The sequence below is a fragment of the Pteropus medius genome, unplaced genomic scaffold, assembly GCF_902729225.1.
Source record: "Pteropus medius unplaced genomic scaffold, Ma_sr-lr_union100, whole genome shotgun sequence".
Taxonomy (NCBI): domain Eukaryota; kingdom Metazoa; phylum Chordata; class Mammalia; order Chiroptera; family Pteropodidae; genus Pteropus; species Pteropus medius.
The window spans coordinates 8271724-8296177 of NW_024349799.1; the positions used below are offsets into that span (position 1 = coordinate 8271724).

The 24454-nt window shown below is 40.8% G+C and overlaps 1 protein-coding gene and 1 long non-coding RNA gene across 2 annotated transcripts in view; one reads left to right on the forward strand and one right to left on the reverse strand.

Annotated features, from left to right (window-relative positions):
* The first annotated feature begins 6204 nt into the window (after nucleotides 1-6204).
* On the forward strand, nucleotides 6205-8095 carry LOC120620878 (C-C motif chemokine 3). The gene is made up of 3 exons (XM_039885931.1): nucleotides 6205-6338; nucleotides 7056-7170; nucleotides 7587-8095. Exons 1-3 carry the CDS (start codon nucleotides 6263-6265, stop codon nucleotides 7675-7677), a joined length of 282 nt encoding a protein of 93 aa, XP_039741865.1. The 5' UTR covers nucleotides 6205-6262; the 3' UTR covers nucleotides 7678-8095.
* Nucleotides 6286-24454, reverse strand: part of LOC120620881 (uncharacterized) — a 65137-nt gene continuing 46968 nt past the window's right edge. Inside the window, exons 8-9 of the long non-coding RNA XR_005658020.1 lie at nucleotides 6667-6770; nucleotides 6286-6423 (exon numbers count right to left, since the gene is read on the reverse strand). This is a non-coding gene — a long non-coding RNA (uncharacterized LOC120620881). The remainder of the gene's footprint in view (nucleotides 6424-6666; nucleotides 6771-24454) is intronic.

A 24454-nucleotide genomic window follows, 5' to 3' on the forward strand; every position in this document is an offset into this window, starting at 1 on the left:
CTTGGGGGAAATGGGATTGTAGATTGAAGAAAGAAGTACACAGTTACGCAAAGCGCAGGGCTCAGGATGGTGTCTGGAAGACAGTGAACTGATTGGAGTAGTTCATTATATGGGTGGCCATACTCCACCCCTCAGCCAGCCACTCACTCTTCTTAAAGTGGAAAGGGCCTTTATCACCCACCACAGTCTGCTCTTTGGCCATCAGGAATGGAGGGCAGTGACTTCAGAGGATGTTAAATTCATGAGAGAATCTTAAAGCTTCACCAGTTTTTGGAGAGTTCAAGAAAACTTTCAGTATTCTTTATGAAGCAACTTTCTTCCTTCAAACAATGCTTTTACACCTCTTTCTAGCTCTTTCCAGACTGAAATATCCAGAAAGAGAGAAAAGTAATTCAGCAAAACTTTATTGAGTACCCACTATATGACAGGTACTATGTCAGGCATTGGGGATGCATGCCTTGGAAAGTGGTGGTAAAGTGTTAAGAAAGGCTTCTAAAAACTAGTATAAAAAACTTTATACTAGTTTGCTTTGTTTTCAATAGAAAATATGCATGGTCACCATACAAAATTTAGAAAATATAGGAAATCATAAATAAGAAAACAAAAGTTACCCAGCATTCTTTAGTTTAGCATTTTACTATTGTTGCTTAATACTGTTAGTGTATCTTATTATTGTTACTTTATATTTACCCATGTCATTAAGAACTCAAAAATTTTTTCAAAATTAACATGCATGATATTTCATTGCATGGAAATACCAAAACATTATACCAAAATTTATATTTAACCCTTCTGTTACTTAGGTCAGGCCATTCAGGTTGTTCTAACTTTTCTCTATTATAAATTGAGCTGCGACTTGAAGATGATCAGCCAAGCAAAGAGCGTGGGGTGGGGTTATTCAGGCAAAGAACAAAGGACCTGCATTTTTTAAATATATAAAATAGATTAATTGAAATATTTTGATAATAATGATAACAGTAACTAAAACATAGCACTTACTTTGAGCCACTGATATTCAAATACTTTTATAAAAACTAATGTATTTAATTCCCATAGCAATCCTCTGAGGTAGATACTATTATTATCCCTTTTCACACATGAGGAAACCAAAGCACAGAGAGGTAAGTAACTATGGAAGAACACACAGCTAATACATGATAGATTTGGAAATGACACCAAGGAAGAAAATGTGCTTATTATAAATTTGTGTTAAAGCTTAACAGCCAAAGTTCTGTAATTATGATGTAAAATGTCTTTCCATTTTACATTTCGCATGTGTTTGAACAGTGGAATCCATGGATTTCTCTCTTTTCCTTAGAAAATGAAGGGAATTAAATAGTGATTTTTCTTATTTGTTCTACATATTAATCTCAGCAGCTGCCATAGGACGTACTCGTGCTTAAAGCATTTCACTCTTCCTTGTGATTTACAAGAAGGGGAAACTGTGCTTTGTCAAGTTGACAACTCATTTATGAAAAGCAGGAAAGAGATCTGCACTTTTAAGGAATTACATGTAGTTCAGAGGGATGAGTCTTGGTTTCCAGGAAGTCTGAAGGTAGCAAGAGATGTGGCCAGCGAGGAAGACAGGGCTCAGGTTACAGAGAAGCTTCCATTTCATGCTGGAAACAATGCAAAATACTTGAAGGATTTTCAACAGAAAGCGACAGAGACTGATCAGCAAAATCACTTTGCATGCTGTGCGATGACGGGACAGATTGAAGAGAGGCAAACTGGAAGAAAAAAACAGTGGTAGAACATTGTTACAGCTGTCATGGTAAGAAGTGATATGGTCCTGACCTAAGACAATGGCAGTGGGAATGGTAAGAAACAGATATACAATTTCAAAATACAATAGATTGAATACAATAGTCCCTCACACTTATCTGTGGGGGATATGTTCCAAGACCCCCAGTGGATACCTAAAACCTCAGATCTGAACCTTATCTATACTAAGTTTTTTCCTATTCTACATACATACCTTTTCACTTAAAGGAGGCACTTTCCAACTTCTCTTTGGCACATACAAATAGCCAGCATCACTACTCTTGAGTTTTGGTGACAACATTAAGTAAAATAAGTGTTAACTTGAACACAAGCACTGTGATACCAACAGTGATCTGAGAACTGAGATGGCTACTAAGTGACAAACTGGCAGGTAGCACATATAGCGTGTAGACCAAGAGATGATTTATGGCCCCAGTGGGATGGAGCAGGACAGTGTACAATTTAAAACTTATGAATTATTTATATCTGAATTTTCCACTTAATATTTTGACCATGCTTGACTGCAGTAACAAACCCAGGAAAGCAAAACCGCAGACAAAGAAGGACCACTGTAGATGCAGGAGGTGAAGGGGAAGGACAGGCCAAGGTGACTCTCAAGTTTTTTGCTTGGAAGCTGGATGGAAGGGGACACTTTTCGCTGAACAGAGAGTACAGAAGGATGAGTAGAGGAGCAGGGGAAAGGATCTAATCCAATACTAAGATGTATACCTTGATCTACTGCATACACACACACACAACACACAATGGCCAGACAGGAATGACGAGAACTCAAGATAGACAAGGAGAGAGAAGGGGCTGCATGGAGACCTTGTCTCTCTAGGATGCCAGAAAGGGGCCCCTAGGATACTGTTTCCACCCCCATGAAAGGGGAGGCTGAGCTTGCTGCAATCTGACTCAAGGCCACATCTGACAAAAGGAGGCCAAACCTGGGCCGAACCCACCCATGGGAACCACTGTTATCACAGGGAGGGAATTGAGATTGACACCTGGGGAAGTGGAATTGCAGGGCCAGAAACTGGAAGAAAACCGATCCAGGAGGGCCAGGGCTTGGGAAGCAAAGAAGAGGTAAGCAGAGCAGGACAAAGGCTGTGATATTACAGAACATGAACTGTTCAGCCAGAATTCTCTGTACTCGTGGCTGGGACACTCTGCTGGACAGAGGTAGGGCCTCAAAGATGCTGGAATGAGCCAGAAAACTAGGACACAAATCAAGCCCCTCCATGCTGATGGATCCACCATGTTGACTTCCTGTCACCACCTCCTAAGAGATCTTGGGTAGCTCCCAAAGATCAAGACCTTGACACCATGGCCTTTCTGATCCTTTATATAATATTAATATTTCAACTCCATAGTGGGACTTTGAGCATAGCACATACTGCATGTCAAAACAGTGAATATTCAGTGATTCACTGAATATTTATTAAGCTCTATTGTGTCAGGCATTGTGGTTATTGCTGGAGATAATGCAGACAGTGAAATATAAAACTGACCAACTCTATTTGTGTGATCCTGGAGAAATCATTTTACCTGGGAACATCAATTTACCTCCTAGAAAATTTCTAAGACCCCTCAAAACCAATTCAACCATCCTAAGGCTCCCAAACATTATTCATTCAATGTGTGCATAATAAGCACACACTTTGCATACAAGTATGTTCTTTTCCAATAAAATAAAACACATATGATAAAAGGCTATTTTTTGGCTTTAGGATTGGTGTGGAAAATCTTACAAATATATAATCGCTATGATAGAATTTTATATTCAATGAATCACCTTTTTTAAAAAGAATAAAATTATAAAAACTAGAGACTATGTTATAAAACTCATTATGTCATAATCATCATGTGCTAGGATTTGGTTTAAATCCATCAGCAAGACATGATATGAATTTGGTTTAAAGTCCACAGGACATGGTCTAAATTTTTTGAAGAGAAAATTAGAGAAATAGCTCATTGTAACACCATGCGGTAAGCGCTGTCACCATAGAGGTAGATAATAAGATGCACTATCAGAAAGTTACTGATTCAGCAGTTTCCATTTCCTTCTTCTTGCCCTCTCCAACTTACAGAAGACAGCTTTCAGAAACTGAATCATAAAGGGGATTCCCCCCCAAGAAGTAAAGGAGGGAATGCAACTTAGGGTATCAACTAACAGCTGAGGCAGAGGAGGTGGGGTGAGGAGGAGGCATCATTTGTGATCTAGAGTTTCCAGTGAAACAAGTGATAGACTCCTTTTTAGGAACTGACAGTAACAAAGGAACACAACTACTTGCTAAAGCCTCAGCGAAATCTGCCGGTGCCCCCTGATCTTGTCTTTGCTTTGCCTCCGTCACAACCATCATTAGCAATCATAGAGATGGGATAAAACACTGCTCATATGTTTTAAGAGAAGTAACTCTATAGACACAGGGAGGTCAGAATTCTTAAGGTGTAGTCTCACTTTGCTTATGTCTTGTTTCCTCCATTGTTCTAACTTCTGCTAGGGAAATTCAAAATTCTCCTGGTTTGGCCCCAATTTAGTTTCATCATCCATATTTGCTTCATCCGTCTGCAGCTACACTGAACTGTTCACTCCTGCTGAGATAGCAGTTTCACACCTATGACTCTGCACCAGCTGGACCTCTACTACCACCCCATCTGTGTATGTGCCAATCCCGTGTAGCTTTCAAGACCCAATCAAAGTTCCGTACCTTCCATCAAGCCTTCCTCAACCTGCCCGAGAGAGATCATTGCTCCCTCCTCCTGGTGTTCTGAGCTTTCATTTATTTTTCTCCTAGAAATCTTTGCACTTTCTGCTAAGTGCTGTGGTTACCCATTTATATACTTTACCTGCCCCTACTAGACCAGGAACATCTAGAAGACAGACCATCAAAAAGAACTAAATCTACTTTTCAATATAAAATGTGATCTATGCTTATTAATTATGTAACAATACAATAATAAAGAATGGAAAAGGATAAAATACAGATCTCATTGAGAAAGTAAACCCTTTCACACCACTGAAATTATGAATGAAAAGAATAAGCAAAGAAAACTGCTTTGAATGTGGCATTATTTATGTAATCATATGGGTTCCTTAAAATAGGTCAGAAAAATGGAAATCAAGTCTCCATTCTAGCAAAGATCATTGGACAAAAACTTCAGTATATTTCTCAAAAATGTCTTTCAAATTAAAATTAAATAATTAACAACCTACTTCCAACCAATGTTGTAAATGTTTCAAAACAAAATGTGTTTGTGTATCTGTGGGCTGACAAGGAAGGTCAAAGTGAGAATACTCCAGAAAAAAGAGGAAAACAAGAAAATTAAGCACTCATAGATCTATCACACATATATAAGTACTATTGATGCTTTTGGGCATTCATTTCCAATGCTTTTTATTTTTCCCATGCCCAGCATTTATATATATATTTATATATATATACGTTTATATATACATATATAATACATATATGGTCATAATATTCATCATATATGTGTCTACATATATATTTGTACAATTCTTCATCTTGTACAATTTGTACAATTTTTCATCTCACTTTTTTACAACTGATCTTATGATTATATTTATGCTACTTCACTTCAGTTTAAGGGTTTAATAATAAAAAGTCCAGTGGACATACCATAATTTATCATTCCCTGATAAAGGAAATTTTAGGTGTCCTTATTTTAGAGGTACAAATGATGTGGGGTCAGATGTCTTTATGTTTGAAGATGCTTCCATATTTGAGTTTGTTTCTTCAGAACTCTTCCCTAAAAATGTGTTCTTAGGTTCATGAGCATAAATATTTTTAGGCTCCTGAAACATGAACACCCACATCTAATGGATCTTTATGATTCTCAACTGGTGTTTAACCCAGTGACCTTAGTCATTCAGTGACTGTTTGATGAATGAACAAATGACAGAAACATGACCTCATGCTTCCTAGTCCTCTCTCGGGGATTCCTCTCTTGCACGCAAGGGAGGCTAATCCACTCTCTGTGGCATCATCACATCTACCCTCTCCATGTGGTTAGAGCAGCTGAGGAGGCACAGGAGTTTCAGCTCTGTGGAAAAGATGGAGCTGGACAGTTCACGTATAGATCAGTTACTATGGAAAGGGACCAGCTAAGAATAGCCCCAGGTCGACACACACTCTTCTCTCTCCTGCTCTCAGAGGAAACCATTTCCTCACAAGAAACCAGAACAAGTCACGAGTTGTGGGCTGAAACTTATAGCTCAGAAAAGCTATTCTTGGATATCCTGAGCCCCTGTGGTTGCCCGGGACCTTGAGTTGTGCAACATCCATCATGACAGTACCACCATGCTTAAAAATTTCCCTCCTCACCCCCAGATTCCATTTCCTCATCCGCAAAGGCCGCCTATAAAGATCAGGGGAGATGGCTTCGCACTCCAGAAGGACGCAGCCAGCAGCAAGAGCTCACTCTCATCTCTGCTCTCTTGACGCTCAAGCCCACACTCCACCCGCTCAGCATCATGAAGGTCTCCGGGGCTGCCCTCGCCGTTCTTCTCTGCACCATGGCCCTCTGCAGCCAGGTCTTCTCTGCGCCATGTGAGTCTGTGTTGTTGCTGTGGGTATCACCCCTCTCTGGCCATGGTCAGACCACATCCATCTTTTCTTGTGGTCTTAAGAGCCCCTAAGAGAAAATAGAGAATTTCCTAAAGCATTACAAAAGATCTTTGCTTTTTTTCTGCAAGACTTTTATTTTCATCTCATAAAAGAGTCTTAGCTAGCCTAGTCCCCATATCTGAGAGCCAAAGTTGGGTAGGAGAGTAACAATTCCATTTACAAATGGTAAAATAGGGACCTAAGCAAATGAGTTTGTAAGAGGCAGAATCCAAGTCTGCTTGCCTTCCAGTGGTGTCATTCTTCCACTTACTCAACCCAGGTCCCGCCAAGAACTCTGTCCGTGGGATATCTTAGGAGAGATGTCCAAGGTTTCCCTTTTGCTGGAGTATGGCTTCTTGAACCAGATAAAATTTCCTGAAGGGAGATGAGAACAGTCTGCTTGGATGTCTGCATTACAAAGGGAAAGACCGCCCACAATGAAGTCAAAGAGAATGAAGGATACAGACAGTAACAAGGACAGAGACAGGGATATTTCTAGGCAAAAACACCTAAGGCCCTCTAGTGACCTTGTCTCCCAGCCCACGCTGTGAGCAAGGCTGTCTTCCTCCCTGTCTTCCTCACCCTCTCAGGGACTAGATCTCAGATCTCGCCTTTCATTCTGAACTATGACTCAGGCTCATTCTGTCCCTTCCTCTACAGATGGCGCGGACACACCGACTTCCTGCTGCTTCTCCTATATCTCCCGGCAGTTTCCACGTAAATTTATAGCCGACTATTTTGAGACCAGCAGCCAGTGCTCCAAGCCCGGTGTCATGTAAGTGCCAGTCTTCCTGCCCACCTCTGGAGAGGCAGAAAGTGTGTGGAGTGGGGGCAGTGCCCAAGGGCACAGACAGACCAGAGGCACCATTCTGAAAGGCCCTGTCCTCTAGGATGTCTTATCAAGTATGTAGGACCCAGGTCTCTGAGGTGTGACCTGACCTGGCCAGGAGCTTTCAGAGTCAGGGAGGGCTGGCCCAGCCTAGAGGGAAGTGAGAGGAAGGAGGCAGCAGCAGGATCCTCTGAGGGAGCCCCTGAGTCAGTGAGAGCAGCTGCCTAGACTGAGATAGGCAGAGGATCTCCGAGAAAGTGGGCAGGGCCCTGGACTGCCCAGGATAAAAGAGTAGGGGTCAGGGTGGTTCCAGTTCTCCCTGCTGGATTCCTCAATGTGTAATCCTTCCACTTTCTCCATAGCTTCCAAACCAGAAGAGGCCGGCAGGTTTGTGCTGACCCCAGTGAGGCCTGGGTCCAGGAATACGTCAATGATCTCGAGCTGAACGCCTGAGTGGCCTGGAAGGAACCCGGTGACCTTGGCGGCCCGATGGGGAGCAGGGGCCTGAGCCTTGGAAACACCCTTGTAACCTCCATAGCTACCTCTTCTATGGGCGGGCTGTCGCCAACCCATACTCTGGGACTCTTCCTAACTTAAACGTATATTTATTTATACTATTTAATTTTCGTAATTTATTTAGAATGTCACTCTGTGTTTGGGACTTTTTGCTCCAAGAGATCTCAGGATACCTCCTTCAGCACCCTTCCCCTCCTCTTTCATTTGCACTGTGATTGGTGACAATTAAGGAACTGTCATCAGTTTGTTCTAGACAGAGGTGGCACCAAAGCCACCAGACTGACAAATATGTATTAAATCTTTCTGTTTAGTGCTGCGCTCAGCCCAGAGAAATAATAAAGATGCTCTTTTAAAAGTAAACTGGCATTGGTTTCATTTTGGTTTCATTTATCTGGCAAATCAGGATCATTGGTTGAAAGGAATATAACAGGCAAAGAATAGGAAGATGTGAAATGGAGAGAAATTAGGAGAGATGGAAGCGGGGGCTACCACAGAGATACTCTGCTTTACACTGGAGCCACATTGCCAGAACATTGAAATTATGAATATCTTAAAAATCAAATCGTAATGTACACACTCTAGGAAAATTCTCTACTAGAATGGATAACGTTAAGAACAATATCCGTAGTATATATTTATGATTAATCGAGCTTTCTTAATAAGAATTACTAACATATTTGAGACTTACTCTAGGCGGAGTACTTTTTTAGGCAGTGTCCACTTGATCCTCACAATGAGACAGTATAGCTTAAGTACTATTAATATCCTCATCTGACAGAAGTGTAAACTGGGGCTGGCACTCAGAGAAGTTAAGCAGCTTAGCCAAGATCACACAGCAAGTAAATGATACAATTAAGTTGCAAAACTGGATTTTGATATAACTATACGTTATGCTTGACCGCTGGTCAAGTTATTTCTCAAAAGGCAATGTACCTGTACTCAAATCGCAAGCAATGATTGTTTAAGCCACTCACATCAGAATTTTTAGGTGTGAACCTGAGAATTGATATTTGTACCAAGCCTATCAGGTTTTCAACATGCATGTTAACAGCTGAGAGAACCACTGAAATAGTCAACAGGATTTACCGTTCTTTCCAAATGCGGCACATATCTGCATTTGGTAATAGGTATATTGCACATTATTTTCCTTAAACCCATGCTCCACAAAATAAATGACTAATGTGAAAGGGAAAGACAACCAGCCTACATGTGGAGGAGGATTCTACATAATAAGTTTCCTGAGAAAGCTGAGTTATTTAACAGATGGATTGCCTGAGCTAGAGTTATAAGAAATGTACACTAAGCCAGGGTCCTTTTTGCCAAAGAAGGAGAAATTCAAAAGACTCATGTGAAAACCAAAACATGTATAAAATTTTATGAGTCACGATTTTGTTTCATTTTGTTTAAGATAATCTAATTTCATGCTAAGTGAAGTAAGTCAGACAGAAAAAGATGAGAACCACGTGATTTCACTTATATGTGGGTTATAAAACAGAAAGCAACAAATGAACAAGACAAACAAATAAAAACTCATAGACACAGACAACAGTTTAGTGGTTACCAGAGGGAAAGGGCTGAGAAGTGGGAGATAGATGAGGGTAAAGGGGGTCAAGTAAATGGTGACGGAAGGAGATTTGACTTTGGGTAGTGAACACACAATGCATATACAGATAATGTATTATTACATTGTACACTTGGAACCTATGTAATTATGATATTTAACCAATGTCACCCCAATAAATTTAATTAAAAAATAAAAAATAAAATAAAATAATTTTTATATCCAAAATTAGTTTAGAATTTTAGTGATTGAACTCTTTCCAGTACAATTAAACACTCCTATTAAGCAAACATTAAAATGCACTTTTATTATTTGACCTAGATATCATTTGACCTGATTTCCATTTCTAGGAATCTATTTTGCAGCGACCCTACCAAAGGACAGAAATATATAGGCACAAGGATATTCTTCGCAGCGTGATTTTAAACAGTAAAATGGAAACGACCATCAGTAAAGGATTAAATGGGTAGAGGATTGAGATGCCCACCAATGGAATATTTTGCAGTCAATAAAAAGAATACATGTCTATAATATTTATGGAAAGTGTCCATAATATTATGTGCAAAAGGTATATCTGTTTACATCTACTATATGCATATATACTCTTACATGTATGCTACAGAACTGTATGTATAAAACATTATTTTTGTTTTTATTTTTTAAAGTCATATTAATATAGATATTTGCAAATATTTGGAAAGGTAAATAGCTAACTGCGGTTTCTTAGAGGAAATGAGATTAATATATTACTTTTTTAGGAATGGGTACTTTTCATTTTTATTTTGTGCAGTTCCTTTTTATTCAATTTATTTCTTAGTGAGTAGGTATTGCTTAACTCTCTGGTCTTATCTTACCCTACCCTTTGATGGATGATATTCTACCCAGCAGAACGATTTTCTGATTAGGATTCTAAGTTGACACAGAGAAGATAGAGCTCAGCTGGGCCAGTCATAACCGTCTTGATGCCATAATGTCTTTTATATAATGAAGGCAGTGCAATAAACAAGTCTTTTTGCCCAAGGCTTTCACATCAAACACACACACACACACACGCGCGCGCGCGCGCGTCTTCCAAGCAACATATAATCATCCCCTTCCATTATGAGGGGCTATTCCCCTAACACCATTACCACCCACACCTGTGGTAAGTGTGAAGGCATTGTCAGGAGAACGGGAGGAACAGTCTTTGTCTCCAAAAACGCAGGGAAAGTGTTGCCACTTCTCCTCTGTTGGCTTCCAGCATCTTGGGACAAACAAATCTGCTCATTTACATTGAACTTTTTCTCGAGGCCCAGCAACCCAAAGCCAAATGAGAAGCTTAATCAGCTCAACATTCCCTAAATACAAGTATTGTGAACAGAGTAATAGAACGAAGACCTCTGTGAGGGAAGGGGGAATGAGGATTGCACTGTTAACCAGTTTATAGGGCCTTGCAAGGTCTGAGACATGCATGAGATCCTTGGTCAGCTTCTCTGGTTAACCTTCCTGGGGAATGTCCTCCGTGGACACATACGTGTGCTGGGGAAGAGCCCTTTTCTGGGAGCTGCCTACTTCCTGTCCATATAAATTAGAAGCCTGGGATTCGCCTTAGGTGTTGAGTAATCAACGGTCATTTGGGGCTAGTCTTGTGGTTTCTTTGGCAATGAGAAGCCTTTTAATAATAGTAGGTTTCTGATCTCTTTGCTTCTAGTCAATTCCATGAGCTAGACAACCAAATGCAGAGTGCTTGTCCAATCCTTTATCTTACATTTTAACTGGGGTTGGGAATGTGTGGTATTGAGTCTCAATACTACACTCACACTTATACCCCTACCTCCCAGCCCTCTGCTAAGAGACTTCTGCGTCCATCTTGGCCCCTGCAGAGGTGGGGCAACATGGGGAAATGATAAATATTTGAGGCCCAACACAAAGCTGCATCCTCCCAACACCTTCACAAGGAGCTGATTGTCCATTTTAAGTAAGGATGACAAATATTTCACAAGAGAGGGTGGGGAGCAGGATTTAGGTCCACAGCTGGACCCCAGATTTCTCTCCTATTAAGTTTCTCACCTTCCTGCTGTCACTAACTTTAGCCTGGAGTAGAAATTTCCACATTTACAGCCCTTCTAGATTCATGATTATTGGAAACAGTCAACACGTTAGAAAGGCCTTTCTTAGCAAAGCCAATTTTTTTTCTTTTCCAGTTTTGGAAGAGCCCATTTCAAAGCAGTCTAAACTCATTTACTCATAGATGCAAGAAGTACCTATTATATTCCAATATCAGAATCTTACCTATCAAATTCCTCAATGTTGCAGCCTTAGTATCTGGCACAGGGTCTTAGCACTGACATTTGACAGACCACAGTTCAACCAACAGTGCGGCAATGCCATGCAAGAGCAGTTCTCAAAAGGTGGTGCCCAGATGACAGTACAGCAACACCTGGGAGCTCATTAGAAATGCAAATTATGAGCCCTCCTCCTCACTTTTAGAAGGTGGGGCACAGTAATCTGTATTTTAACAAATCTCCAGGTAATTCCTATGCACAACAAAGTTTAAAAACAACTTCCATTTAACAAAGCCCTCACCAAACTGCCTCCTACGTTTTCAGTTCTGCCAATCCCATACTTCAGTCAGGGGCTGTTACTTTTAAGAGACCCTGTACCCTGTACCTCTGCACAGATACAGGACTCTGTATTCCTCGGGCTGCTGGTAGTTTCAAAGATTAAAAAAAAGCAAGCAAACAAATCTAACTCAAAGAAGCTTGAATAAACGAAACTTGTGGATACAAGACCAAAGGGCATGGGGGTGGCTCTGGCTCCGGGCAAGGCCGGATGCAGCGAGCAGCCCTGTGACATCACACAGGCCCTATTTGCTTCTCTTTCTGATGCCCTTTCCATGCGAGAGTCCCAGGATGGCTGCTGGTACCTTACAGTGTTACATGATTCCTTGTTCATTTTCTTCAAGGTAGAGAGAGGCTGTGTCCCCATTGAAAAAAATAGATTTGACCGACTTAGGTCAGAAATCCAATACCTAATCGATTGCTGTGGCTATGGGGATGGGTTTCATCGATCTGCTTAAGCAAATAAAGCCAAATTCTTAGATTGTAGTTTGGATGAATTTCACATAAATGTATAGCGTAAGAATTACAGGGAAGAGTGGCTTCCCAGAGGAACTATGGGGTTATGGCATTAGGAAGGATGTAGAATAGATGCTGGTCAGGAAAAACATGTTTTCATTATAACATGTTTGTCTTTTTCCTGTGGATTATTTTTTTCTTGATATATAAGGAATACTAACACTTTGTATGTGATGGACATTTCTTCTCCTTTGCTGTCTAGGTTAGAAACTGTTAGTCTTCCACTACCCTGAATTATTGTTTTTAAATGCTGACTTGTGTATTTCCTGTTGCCTTATAAATGACTATTGCCCAAATCTGAGGCTAAACAGACATTCAGCAATTTGTGGTGCCAAAGTAACTTCCAAAAAATGAAGCTACATGATTGCTCCAGGACATACTAAGTAGGGTAGAAATGGGCCTGCACCAAGCACCACCCACCCTGCTTCATATAAGCAGAAGACCAGGGACAGAGAAAATGAAAGAACTCTCAGAATAATGAGTCGTCATTACTGAAATTGCCCATACTGAGGAAGAGAAGGGAGTCCTTTACTATTAGATGGCCAAAGGGTAAGATAACAGGGGACACCTCATATTTGCTGCTTCCATTCTCCTTCTTTCCTGGGAAGAGCATCCACAAAAAATACTATGTGGAATTGGCCACTTCCCCAGATACTGGGTGGGTCCTAATTAAAATGAGATGATTTGCATCTTGGGTTTTTTAAAACTTATCATTGTAACATAAGCATTTCTCATGTCATCACATTGTAAAGGCTCCCTAATAGCCAACCAAGTGAAGATGCCATAATTTTCTTTGCCATTTCCATATCATAGATGATTTAAATTGGGTCCAATTTTAAATTGCTATCAATATGCCGAGGAACAAAAATTCTTATGCATAAGTCTTTTTTCCATATTGGAAGTTACTTACATTAGAAATAAATTTCTAACCATGGATTATCTTGGCCAAAGGCTAAGATCACCTTAAAGTTCCTTATGTACATTAGCATCCGTATCTAACACATCTTTATGCCCTTTGCTTTGTGCATATTGGGGCCCTTGATGAATCTCCCTGGAATGGGCAGGTGTTTGAAAGGCTGCCTGTGTTCTCATGACTCCTGAAGCCCAGGCATCGCTAATACAGCTCCGTCCACCTGAGTGTAGTTTAAGTTGGGTTGTACTGCTCAGGACTCATGGCATATGTAACAACTATGCAGTTAGAACGGCTGTGGAATAACAGAGGTGTTTCTGCTCTGCTGGGGGAAACTATGATTAGAGAGCTCTAGTGAGAAGAAACCAGCTAAGTGTTGTCCCAGGTGATGTGAACCTCTCAACTTCTCTCACTGTGTAAACCACTTCCCTATCAACAGCCCCAATCAAGTGAGCACTTGGAACTATTCTTGCAAATACCCTGAGCCCTGTGGTTACCCAAGACCCCATATACAAGTCAACAAGTCATCACTTAAACACTTCCTTTCTTATCACCCCCAGTTTCCATCTTCCCATGGTCCAGGGCTTACCTAAGAGTAGGGGACACAGCTTGGGCCCCAGAAGAAGGCTGGCATCAGTGAGTCTTGGGCTCTTGCTGTCCTCCTCACCATGGCCCTCTGATCTTAGGCCTCTTCTCATGAGGGTCTTTCTGCTGCCATTTGCTGTTGTCTCCCCACTTTCTGGCTCAGGTCAGACCATCATCACCAAAGTCTGGAGGCACTCAGGTGAAACTGAGAACTTCTCAAGGGGTTTTCAGAATTCTCCGGGTTATCTCTTCAGGGAACTTTTCTTCCCAAAGGAGTTATAGATTTCTATTCTATATACCTGGAAGGCAGGGTGGGGGCTTGTCCTATTCTGGGAATGGGAAAATTGAGTAGGTTTTCCATAAGAGGCAGAATCCAGCTTCACTTGCTTCCCAGTGATCAGCTGAGTAATAAACTCACCTCAGTACAACATTATAGGTGACTTACAGAGACAGTCTCTTGCTGGAAAAAATATCTTCTAGACTGGATTAAGTTTCCCAAATAGAAATGAAACAAGAGGCAGACTGTTCCATTAGCTACAGTCCCACAGAGAGACAGAGACCAAAACTAAGAGAAAAATAGGAGATAGAGAATGTAGTTTAAGATGATGACATAAAGAGACCTGAATTTACCTCCTCCCGCAGACTCACTGTATCTATAGCTACATGTGGAACAATTTTCTCTGAAAAAGACCTGAAAACTAGCTGAGCAGTGAGCTACTTCACATGGGCAAATGAAAAAAGAGCCACATCAAGGAGAGTGGAAGAGGCTGAGATGCAGCTGTGCAACCAGGAGGGAGCTCACAAACCCAGAGCTTCTCCCCAAGGAGTGAAGCGTTTAATGTTCCAAATCAGGCGACCAACTTTTAAGCTCTGCACCTGAGAGACAAGCTCCCCAAACATCTGGCCTTGAAAAACAACAGGCCCAGTCTAAGACACCCAAAAGCCTGTAGGGAACTGAGAAATGGCACAGACTCTCCCCAGGGCCCAGTGCAGAAGCAGCCTTCTGAAAGCGCCCAGATTTTATGTCAGAGACATTCATTTTTTAAAAAATCTTTATCATTTTTTAAAAAATTTTATTATTAGTTTCAAGTATACAGTACATTGGTTAGACATTTATATGGTTTATAAAACGATCCCCTTGATTGCTCGGTCTCTCTTCTGGCTCTACACGTAGCCATTACATTAATGCTGACTGCATTTCCTATGCTGTTCATCTGTTAACATTAGAGCATTGGCCTTGCTAAAGCTGGCTGGCGCCTTTTTTTCTTTCAGTTTTATTATTATTTTTTAACTCTAGACTTTTTTTTTTCCTCAGCACGTGCCGTCTTTACCCTCCAACTAGTGGGCACCATTTTGCATTCTCCCTCCGCTTTGCTAAAACCAGCAGGTGCCACTGTTTTTCTCCCCGGCCCCAAGAGTATGCTATCTTTATGCTCTCCCTCTGCCACGCTCCACAGCACCAGTATCTCCCAGAAGGGCACTCTTACACGTGTGTGGTACCCGGGTTTTTGTGACTGCCACTCAGGGGCTGCCCCATCAACATCTTATCTGGCTCTATTGGCAGGAGCGAGGCAGGGGCACTTGAGTTCCTGGGTCCCATGGGACTGTAACGATCAGAAAGACTATAACAATGGGGAGAATAGGCTACCACTTGCAGGGCACTGCACAAACAACAGACTGAAATACACCCCAGTCTCTCTGTAAAAGCCCATTTGCTGGCTGTGGTGCTTTGGCCTGAGGGGCAGACTTCGGGTTAGGCACACATCTAGAGGCTACAGGTGCTCCCAGGGAATGGAGGCCAGGGGACACCACCTTTGCATTCTCCCTCTGCCTCACTACATCTCGCTGATATCTCTCAGAAAGGAGCTTATACACTCATCTGGAGCCCCAATTTTTGTGACTATCACCCAAGGGATACCTCCAGATCACCTGGTCTGGTGGCCAGCAGGGCTTATACTTGCAGTCCCGCTGGGCTGTATATATTTGCATCCTTTAAAAGCTTCTGCCTGAGGATCTGGCTTCCAATCAGCCTGAATTCAGGTGCTGGGATACCCCTTTTTGGGACATCGACAGGTGTTGGCACACTCTGAACAACCAGGAAAAATAAATCAGGCTACTTGGATAATCACAAAGATTCAAAAGACAACCAAGAGCTAGGGTGAGGTTGAACGACAAGGTTTACCTCCAACCTAAGGCCCCTCCTTCAAGACTGGGAGAAATGGCTGTTTTATTTAATGTACAGAAACCAACACAGAGAGTCAAGCAAAATGAGGAAACAAAGGAATATGTCACAAACAAACAAAACCAAGATAAAACCTTAGGAAAAAAAAAAATAAGAGATAGAAAAAAATTGATGAGATGAGAAATTCCCAACCTCCTTCCAGTTCTCCTCATTCCTACTGAACGATGATGCTATTTACATCTTCTTTCCTCTGACTTGATCATTGGACAGAAGGAGCTGGCTCACCTGTTTCAATGAAAAATGGCCCTGGCTCAGGCTACCCCTTTCCTCAGAGTGGGCACAGGCCCTGGAGCATCTGCTGCTTTTTCCAAGTTTCCTTGGCAGATCTCTGGCAAAATAACAGATGGCCCTTATGAGACCAGCAGCCAGAGCTACATAAGAACTAGTCCCCTTGCCCATCTCTGGGAAAAGGCAGGACATGTAGGGATGGAGCCAGGACCTGGAGTAGGGAGCAGCCTGCAAAGGCATCAGCAGGTGGATGAGGGCCATCCTAGGAAACCCCGAGCTTTGAGGTCCAATCTGGTGGCAGGACACAGGGAGAGGCCATGCAGGTATTCTCTACCCTGGTCTGGGCCTGGGAGCCAGGGAGGAACTGCCCTAGGCAGGGGGAGTTGAGGAGAAGGTGATAGTAGACAAAGGCTGCCTGAGAAGACCACCTAAGTCATTGCGAGAAGGTCTATGGATCTGAGGTTGGGGAATGGTCCTGAGAAAACTGGCAGACCCCGTGCTAACCCAGGCAGAGAAGGTTGGAAGGGAGTGACATGTGACCAGGGATTCTCTTACTGATTCCTCAATTTTTATAACACGATTCCTCTTCAGAGCTTTCATACTGAAGAGGCCAGCAAGTCTGTGCCAACCCTGGTAGGTCCTCATGTAAAGTACATTATTTACCTTAGAACTGAAACCCTGAGCAACCTGGAAGCAACAAGAAACCACTTACACCTGTGGGTAGATTAAGGCTTAGGGACCTGAGCCCAAGGAATGAATGTTCCTTCAACTCCTGAAGTTACTTCTACTATGGGCTGGTTGTCAAGCAACCACGTTCTAGGATTCTTAATATAAATTTTAATTTATTTAGACTATTTAACTTTTGTAATGTGTTTCCATATGTTTTTGGCTGCTTGGTTTTGACACGCTCTTCACCACCCCACCCCATACCCCTCCAATCACACAGTGGTTGACACATTTTCAGTATGTAGGTGAGTGGTTATGTTTAGCATTTTCTAAGGGAAATTGTTTCAAAACTGTCAACTATGAATATTTGTAGAATGTTATTTACCATTTCTGTGTTAAGCTATGTGACATAATGGAATTTTTAAAAATAAACCAATCATTTTTTTTTAATTTTATCAAAATATGCGATTCTATAAAATCATCAATATTGAGTCTATTGGTTTTGTTTTGTGAAAAAGTCAGGATTTCTGGTTGAAGAAAAAATGTTGGGGGACAAAGAGTAGGACAATCTGAAGAGGGGAAGTCAGCAGAAAGGAAGCGACAATAATACCTGTGTCTACATATTCCTTAAAGTCTAAAATTAAACATTAAAAAATAATAAAAATACAAATAAACCATTATTTAATAAAACAATGATTATTTTACAGAATATTATATACCTAGTTTATAATGTATATGTACTAAGTAAATTCATTCTTGATGAACATTCATGCATTTAAATTTATTTTTCTAATAAATTGAGCTTTCTTAAGAATTATGTTCTGTCTTTTAAATCCTAACAATTTCACCAAGGGCTAAGTACTATTATTAGCCCCATTTGATAGGAAAAGAAATGTTGACTCGGAGAGTTAAAACAACTTGCTCACTGTCATGCAGCTAATAAATAATATGACTAAGAATGCAAATCTGTACCATTGTTTCTCACGGCATCCCAGAAATACCTAGGATGGTTGTTTAAAGTGCCCACAATAGAATTTCTTGAGTTTGGATCTGGGGATCTAGATTTTTACCAAACCCCCATGTGATTTACATGCAAATAGAAGACCAAAAATCACTGAATTAATCAATAAGGATTTACCACTAAGCTCTTCCTCATTTTGTTTTAAACCATCTATTTTTTAGTATCAAAAAGTAGAATTTTGGTAGTCTGGGTTTTTGAAGAGCAACGACACAGTTTCTAGCAAATTTTAAAATGTATATACTCCTCAATCTAACGATCTTATTTCTAAGAATCTATTTTGAGAAACTCTATCTAAAGACACAAAGGTACAAGCACATGATGTTCTTTGCAGCCCTGCTGCTTGTAAAAGCAACAAAAAAAAGAAACAAATTTATCAAAAGAGGAATAGTTTAAAATATCATAGTATAGCCATATAATAAATTTGAAACCACGGAACAGGATGAAGTACATGTAGGTGTATTGAGATGAAAAGATATAGATGATATTAATGTAAAACTATGTATATAGCATATGCATCCCATATGTGTATTGATAATCAGACTAATATCTATATTATCACATATTTGCTTCAGAATACATATAATAATATAGGCTTTGATAAAGCTATACATAGTTACATAAACATAAGAAAGACATCTTATGTTTCTCAAACTGTTAAATATGATTTCCTCTGGCAAATATGGTTTTTAAGAAATAAAGATCTCTACTTTTCATTTTCCATTCTTTGTCCTTTGATATGGTATACATATCAGCATGTTATTTTTTAATTCAAAAGACAAGATTTTAAGAGTTAGCGGCTTACTCTAAAAACTTTCCCCTTCTTGGCCCTCCTTGTTCTCATTCTCCCACAACCCACTCCCAATTATGATATGAGATATCGGAAGCACTTGCTCAAGATCTGGGTCTACCTGAGGAATGAGCCTTTTAGATTTCAGTCTGGCTCAGAGAACTTTTGAATGTTCATTAATATCATGTTATCTATTGTATCAAGAGATCAAAGCCACAAAGTTACCCTGCCTAGCTCCAAGGTGTACATTTTGACTAAAGATTCTCTCTCTCTCTCTCTTTCTCTCTCCCTCTCCCATTCTCTCTCTCTCTCCACACACACACACACCTGCACGCAGAGCTTTTCCCATGCGATATTTTATAATCCCTTCACATTTTGATCTCAAAAAATTCCTCCTTCTGCCCAAAACTATAGCAAACCACTCATGACAAGTGTGGCAGCATTATTAGGAGTGATAATAGAAGCTCTAGTCTCATCCTTTCTTCTTCTATGGGCTCTCAACATCTGATAACTTATACAACTGGCTCATGAACTTTGAAATATTTCCCAATAGAGCTTGACACATGAATTGATTCAGTCCACATCTCGACAGCCTGAATATTGCATGCATACTTCATGTGTAAGATGAATACTAAACATTCACCTTATAATAATCAGAGGAAAAGGAAAAGGAAAAGCAAAAGACCCTCATCCCTCATGGACTGTAAGCTCACATTGTTTGGGCCTCTTTCAATAATTAGCCTCTTGTCTGAGAATAAGTGGCAGGGAAGGTAATGCTCATTGGTTCATATGTTTTACTACACTGCAGGTGAACTGAGCTCATGTGACTAATTCTGGTCAACAGACTGTATGCAGAAGTGATATGTGTCATTTCAGGGCCAAGACAGTTAAAAGCAGTATGTCCTTTCTATCTCCTTCTTTCTCATTCAAAAATCATAGCTACAAGATGGAAGTATCCTGCATTCTTGAGTCCCAGTAATACTGGGATCAGTATTACTCAAAGTATAGTTTATGGCCCAGCGGCATCAGCATCACCTAAGAGAGCTCACCAAAAAAGCAGAATCTTGAGCCATATCCCAGACAGACAGAATCAGAGTCTCTTGGGTGAGACCCAGGAATCTCTGTTTAAACAAACCTTCCAGGTGATTCGGATGCACAGTAAATTTTGAGAACCAATGATCTAACCTATATCAGATATTGGCCAGTGAGAAACTTTTATTTTAATCCATTGGGGGTTTGTTTGTTACCTACATATAACTTGTCCTACCCTGACATAGAACGTAAAACACTAAACTTTTCTCCCACCATTGGCTCTACCTTAACATCTTGGGCAGACCTCATAACTTTCTGGTCACATTTAATCATTAAAATTCATTCAGTTTAAAACTCTAATCTCAAATTTGATCTCATCTCTTCTCTTACCTTTCATACCCCCTGCAAGTGCAAATCAGGCGCAGAGGTGTTAGAGTGTGATGAGGCTTTAGTTTGGTTCTGGATACCTCCCCCAGCTCTCTTCTCAAGGCCTAACTCCTCTGGTATTGCAGGGAGGGGGTGGTCTATGTGGGGTGATATGGAGTAAAGAGAAAACATCTCGACTGCTCACAGATGCAGTCCCTGTTCCCCTCTGCTTGTTATCTCTGCTTTGCTTTTTAATATTGACAGGCCACTGATATTCTCGGGAAGCACATGCATTCCTTTGCATGGAGGGGGGTCATGTGACTCTTCTCTCTGCATAGTTCCCTGTTGGGCAAGAGAGTAAAATCTTGCCCAACATCCTTCCCTCAGCTCACACTACTGGCAGCATACCTGAGCCTTTGCTAGCCTGAGCACACTAAGAAAAGGCATCTTCTTGAAGTGCACCTAGCCCTTTGCCAGGTACAAGAATTTACAGATGAAGTGCAGACTGGACTTCAGCACCCTTTATTCACACAGCCAGGGAGCTTTGTGGACATCAGCCCTGAGACCAACCAACCAGCTCCTGCTCTTAGAGTCCCTCCATACTGTTAGTAATTATGCTGCCATGACTGGCATAAACTGGGTCTTCCCCAGACAAAGTAAGATATATGATTCCTCAGTCTATGTGTAATGTTATTGAGAAGAAGGCTCAAACCCAGACACCTTCCACAGGGTCACCGATTCTGTGTGGTCAGAGTGCAGCTGCCCCCAACACTCCTTTCTCTGCCTTGCCTCTTATCTCATTTTCTTCTCCCTTGCTCAGTTTGGCTCAGGCAAACTGACAAGTTTGTGATATATATAGATATAGAGATATATGAAGGGGAAGGAAAGTGGCCAGCCTAGTGGGTTCTACCTTTGTGGAGGACAGACCATCACTTCTCCTCCCCTTAAAACCCAGTAAAGGGATGTCGAGAGAGTAACTTGTAAAAAGTGGAAGTGTCTGCAAGTGATTCACTTTACAGTTGGATGTCCTAGAATAAAGGACAATTCGAAGGACAATCAGAAATTCAGAAAGAATTCATGCCATGCTGTGAGTTGCATAAGCCAAAAAGCATTGGGTCACTACAAGGGTGCAGGCTATTTGCAAGCATGGTTTGTTTGCTTACTTCATAAGGAAATGGTTTCCACATTGGGAAAAGGTGAGATGCTGGTGTGACCCTGGGACCACATTAGCTGGCACCTTCTCACAAGAGCAGATCTGTAGCTCAAGAAATTTTCCCAAAGAGCTGAACCTCTTGATATCCATCCCAGCTGTTCCAATGGCATAGATGTAACATAGATAATGCCATAGAGTCTTGAGAAGGACGACCCAAGCTAAAACCAAATTCTGGATGGAGACAGCAGAAATGGGGAAGGAAGCCTCTGCTACAGAAGGGCACGAGATGGAGGCTGGCCTTTCAGACTGTGGCTCATTTATCAAACATTCACTGAATTTCACAATAGGCCTGTGCAGTGTTAAGTGCCTGACAATTAGTTTTTTTTAATTGTAATGTAAGTGCCTGACATTAAGCTTCTGATTGCAGAGACATCTATTTCAAAGATATCCATCTTGAATAAACATATTGCCAGCCACACAACTAGATAAAGAGCCAGGCTGCCCCATCTATGAATTTCCATACGTAGAAAGCCCTGGCTGACTTAAATAACTTACCACTTGATTGACTCTACTTTTTCCGTTCTGGGCTTTAACTGCCACTTAATGTTTAAAATTCGACAATAAAGAGTGAACCTGCAAAACCCTAGGCACTCTACCTTGACCCCAATAAAGGCAGAACCCCAGATGCACGCTCTTTACTCACAAACTTGGTGTGTGGCCCTGGGCATGCTGTGTACCCTCTAGGACTTGGGGGTAATAAAACTTGTATTTTCAAAGTTCTCTGATCATTATTGCTGAAGGGTATATTGCAACTGTAATAAGAACCACAGAGCTAGGTCCAGCCACACTTTAGCTACTATCAGAGAAATGTCTGTAAGGGCTTGCCACAAGTAGTATGGGCCCAGGTGAGTGCCCCCAGGCACTTCTAGTATCACTATTGATAGGCTGAGACCAACACAAAACAGCTGGTCCCTGGGTTAGCTGGGCCAAATGGGGGCTAATATCAATGATGAGCCTTAAAATGTTTTTACTTTTGACAAGCAAAGCACTCTGCCAGGGCTCTATCCTATGGATATAAACACAAAGATGAAGAAAGTTGCATGCATAATGGTGTTTGTCACAGCTTGCTTGTAACAATTAAAAAGATGGTCTACAATTAAATAAATTATAGTATATTCACTTCTTGTAAAAATAATTAGCCCTTAAAAACTCAGAGAGTATACCAATTTAAATAGGAAGTCCTCATTCCTCAAAAATCCTAGAACATTTTGCTTTCTTATAAAGTCAAGATGGCCTTCTCAGGGTTTGTCTGACAGTTCGATGATGTCATCAAGGACTCTTCTTAAAACTTCTCCCTTTCCTCATCATTTTGTTGGTTTTCTTCTTTGGACTTATCACCTCATAGTTACAAAATGGCTATCACTGCTTGGGCATCACATTGTCACAAAGTCTCATGCACTGGCACAGGAGGGAGTCTCATAGGAGTAAAGAAAAAGTAACATTACTAGGAGTAAAGAAAAAGTAACGTTACTAGGAGTAAAGAAAAAGTAACGTTACTAGTGTTTTTAATTCAAATTGGGTTTTTTTACATGATTTATTCTGTGAACTGTAGGTTACCCCCTCAGAAGTAGTAAGAGCTAATTTTAAAAATATATAAAATACAGAAAAGAACAAAAACATTTGTTTCTGAAAGCTAGGTAGACAGCAAAGCAAGGACAAGTAAGGATGTGGGAGGTTTTCCTCTGCATTCTCCCTGTCTTAATGTGGCATCTATTGAGGCATAATCTGAGCAAAGTTTCTTTTCTTGAAGGTAGGAAAAATTATTACCCAACTCTAACCACTATAACATTTTGGTTTACTTCTTTCAAGTGCATTTTTTCTAGGCTCATGATAGTTCTCTTCGCTTACTTCCTTTATTTATTTTGTGTTTTAGAGGGTCATTATCGTAGTCACATTATAGATGTAATTTTGTATTTTTCTTATTTTTACTTAACATTATAAAACTGTTAAAAATCATTCCAGTATGTTTAAGAGTTGCCTATTGCATTACTATTATTATGCACTATTATAGCACGCTTGAACTGGTTCCAATTTTTGTTATAAATAAACTGTACCAAACGTCTACGTGCATAAAACTTTCTTCATAAATAATAAATAATGTTATTTCTGTCGAATATTTTCCTAACTATAGACTTTCTGTGTCAAAAAACAAGAACATCAAGAACATTCAAGGCTCCTGATCTATATAGACACCCCATATCATTTCTTTGCCTTACTGTTAAACACAGTGATGGCATATTGTAGGGACCTGTAAATGTTTGATGAATGTTTGTGAATGTTTAAAAAGCTGACCTTGTCACTCCTGTCATGTCTGTAGCCCAGGCTTTCACAATTCTATTCTACCCATCTGGGTCTAGATCAAACATGGTTCAAGCTACTTAAGACTCTGTGGTATCATTATATATGTCACATCTATGCAGTCAAAACACCTGTGAAGAACCTTAGATGTGTCTGCTCTGTGGAAGGGAAAAGAGAATGATGCCATTCATAGACAGAGATGTTCTTGATCAAAGGAAACAGTTAAGCTTGGTACCTCAGTGATAACAACTACTGGCTCCTGTTAATCTATAGACCTCTCTATGTTACCTCTGACATTAACATCATCTCTCCTCTTCTCACTGTCCAAAACATTTCCACACAATCACTCCCAAGAAGTGAGCAATCAAGCTATTCTTATATACCCTGAACCTCTGTGTGACCCTGGTACCCCAGCATGTGCAACTCATGACACCAACTTCCCCTCTGGCCATCCCCAGCCACCAGTTCCTCATGGTTTAGAGTTGCCTATAAATAAGCAAGGACAAAGGCTGAACACTAGAAAGATGTAGGCAGCAGTGAGTGCCCTGCCCTGCCTTGGCTTTGCCCATACTCCTAAGCCTGCCCAACATCAGCAAACTCTTCCTAGCTGCCCTTGTGGACATCTCCTCTCCATGGCCCTCAGCTCACAAGTATTATCTGTACCACAAGGCTCTCTCAGCCCTCATCCT

Coding starts and splice junctions, on each gene's coding strand:
- LOC120620878 (XM_039885931.1), top strand. CDS start 6,263: ATGAAGGTCTCCGGGGCTGCCCTCGCCGTTCTTCTCTGCACCATGGCC. Junction 6,339..7,055: donor CCAGGTCTTCTCTGCGCCAT/GTGAGTCTGTGT, acceptor CTTCCTCTACAG/ATGGCGCGGACACACCGACT. Junction 7,171..7,586: donor TGCTCCAAGCCCGGTGTCAT/GTAAGTGCCAGT, acceptor CTTTCTCCATAG/CTTCCAAACCAGAAGAGGCC.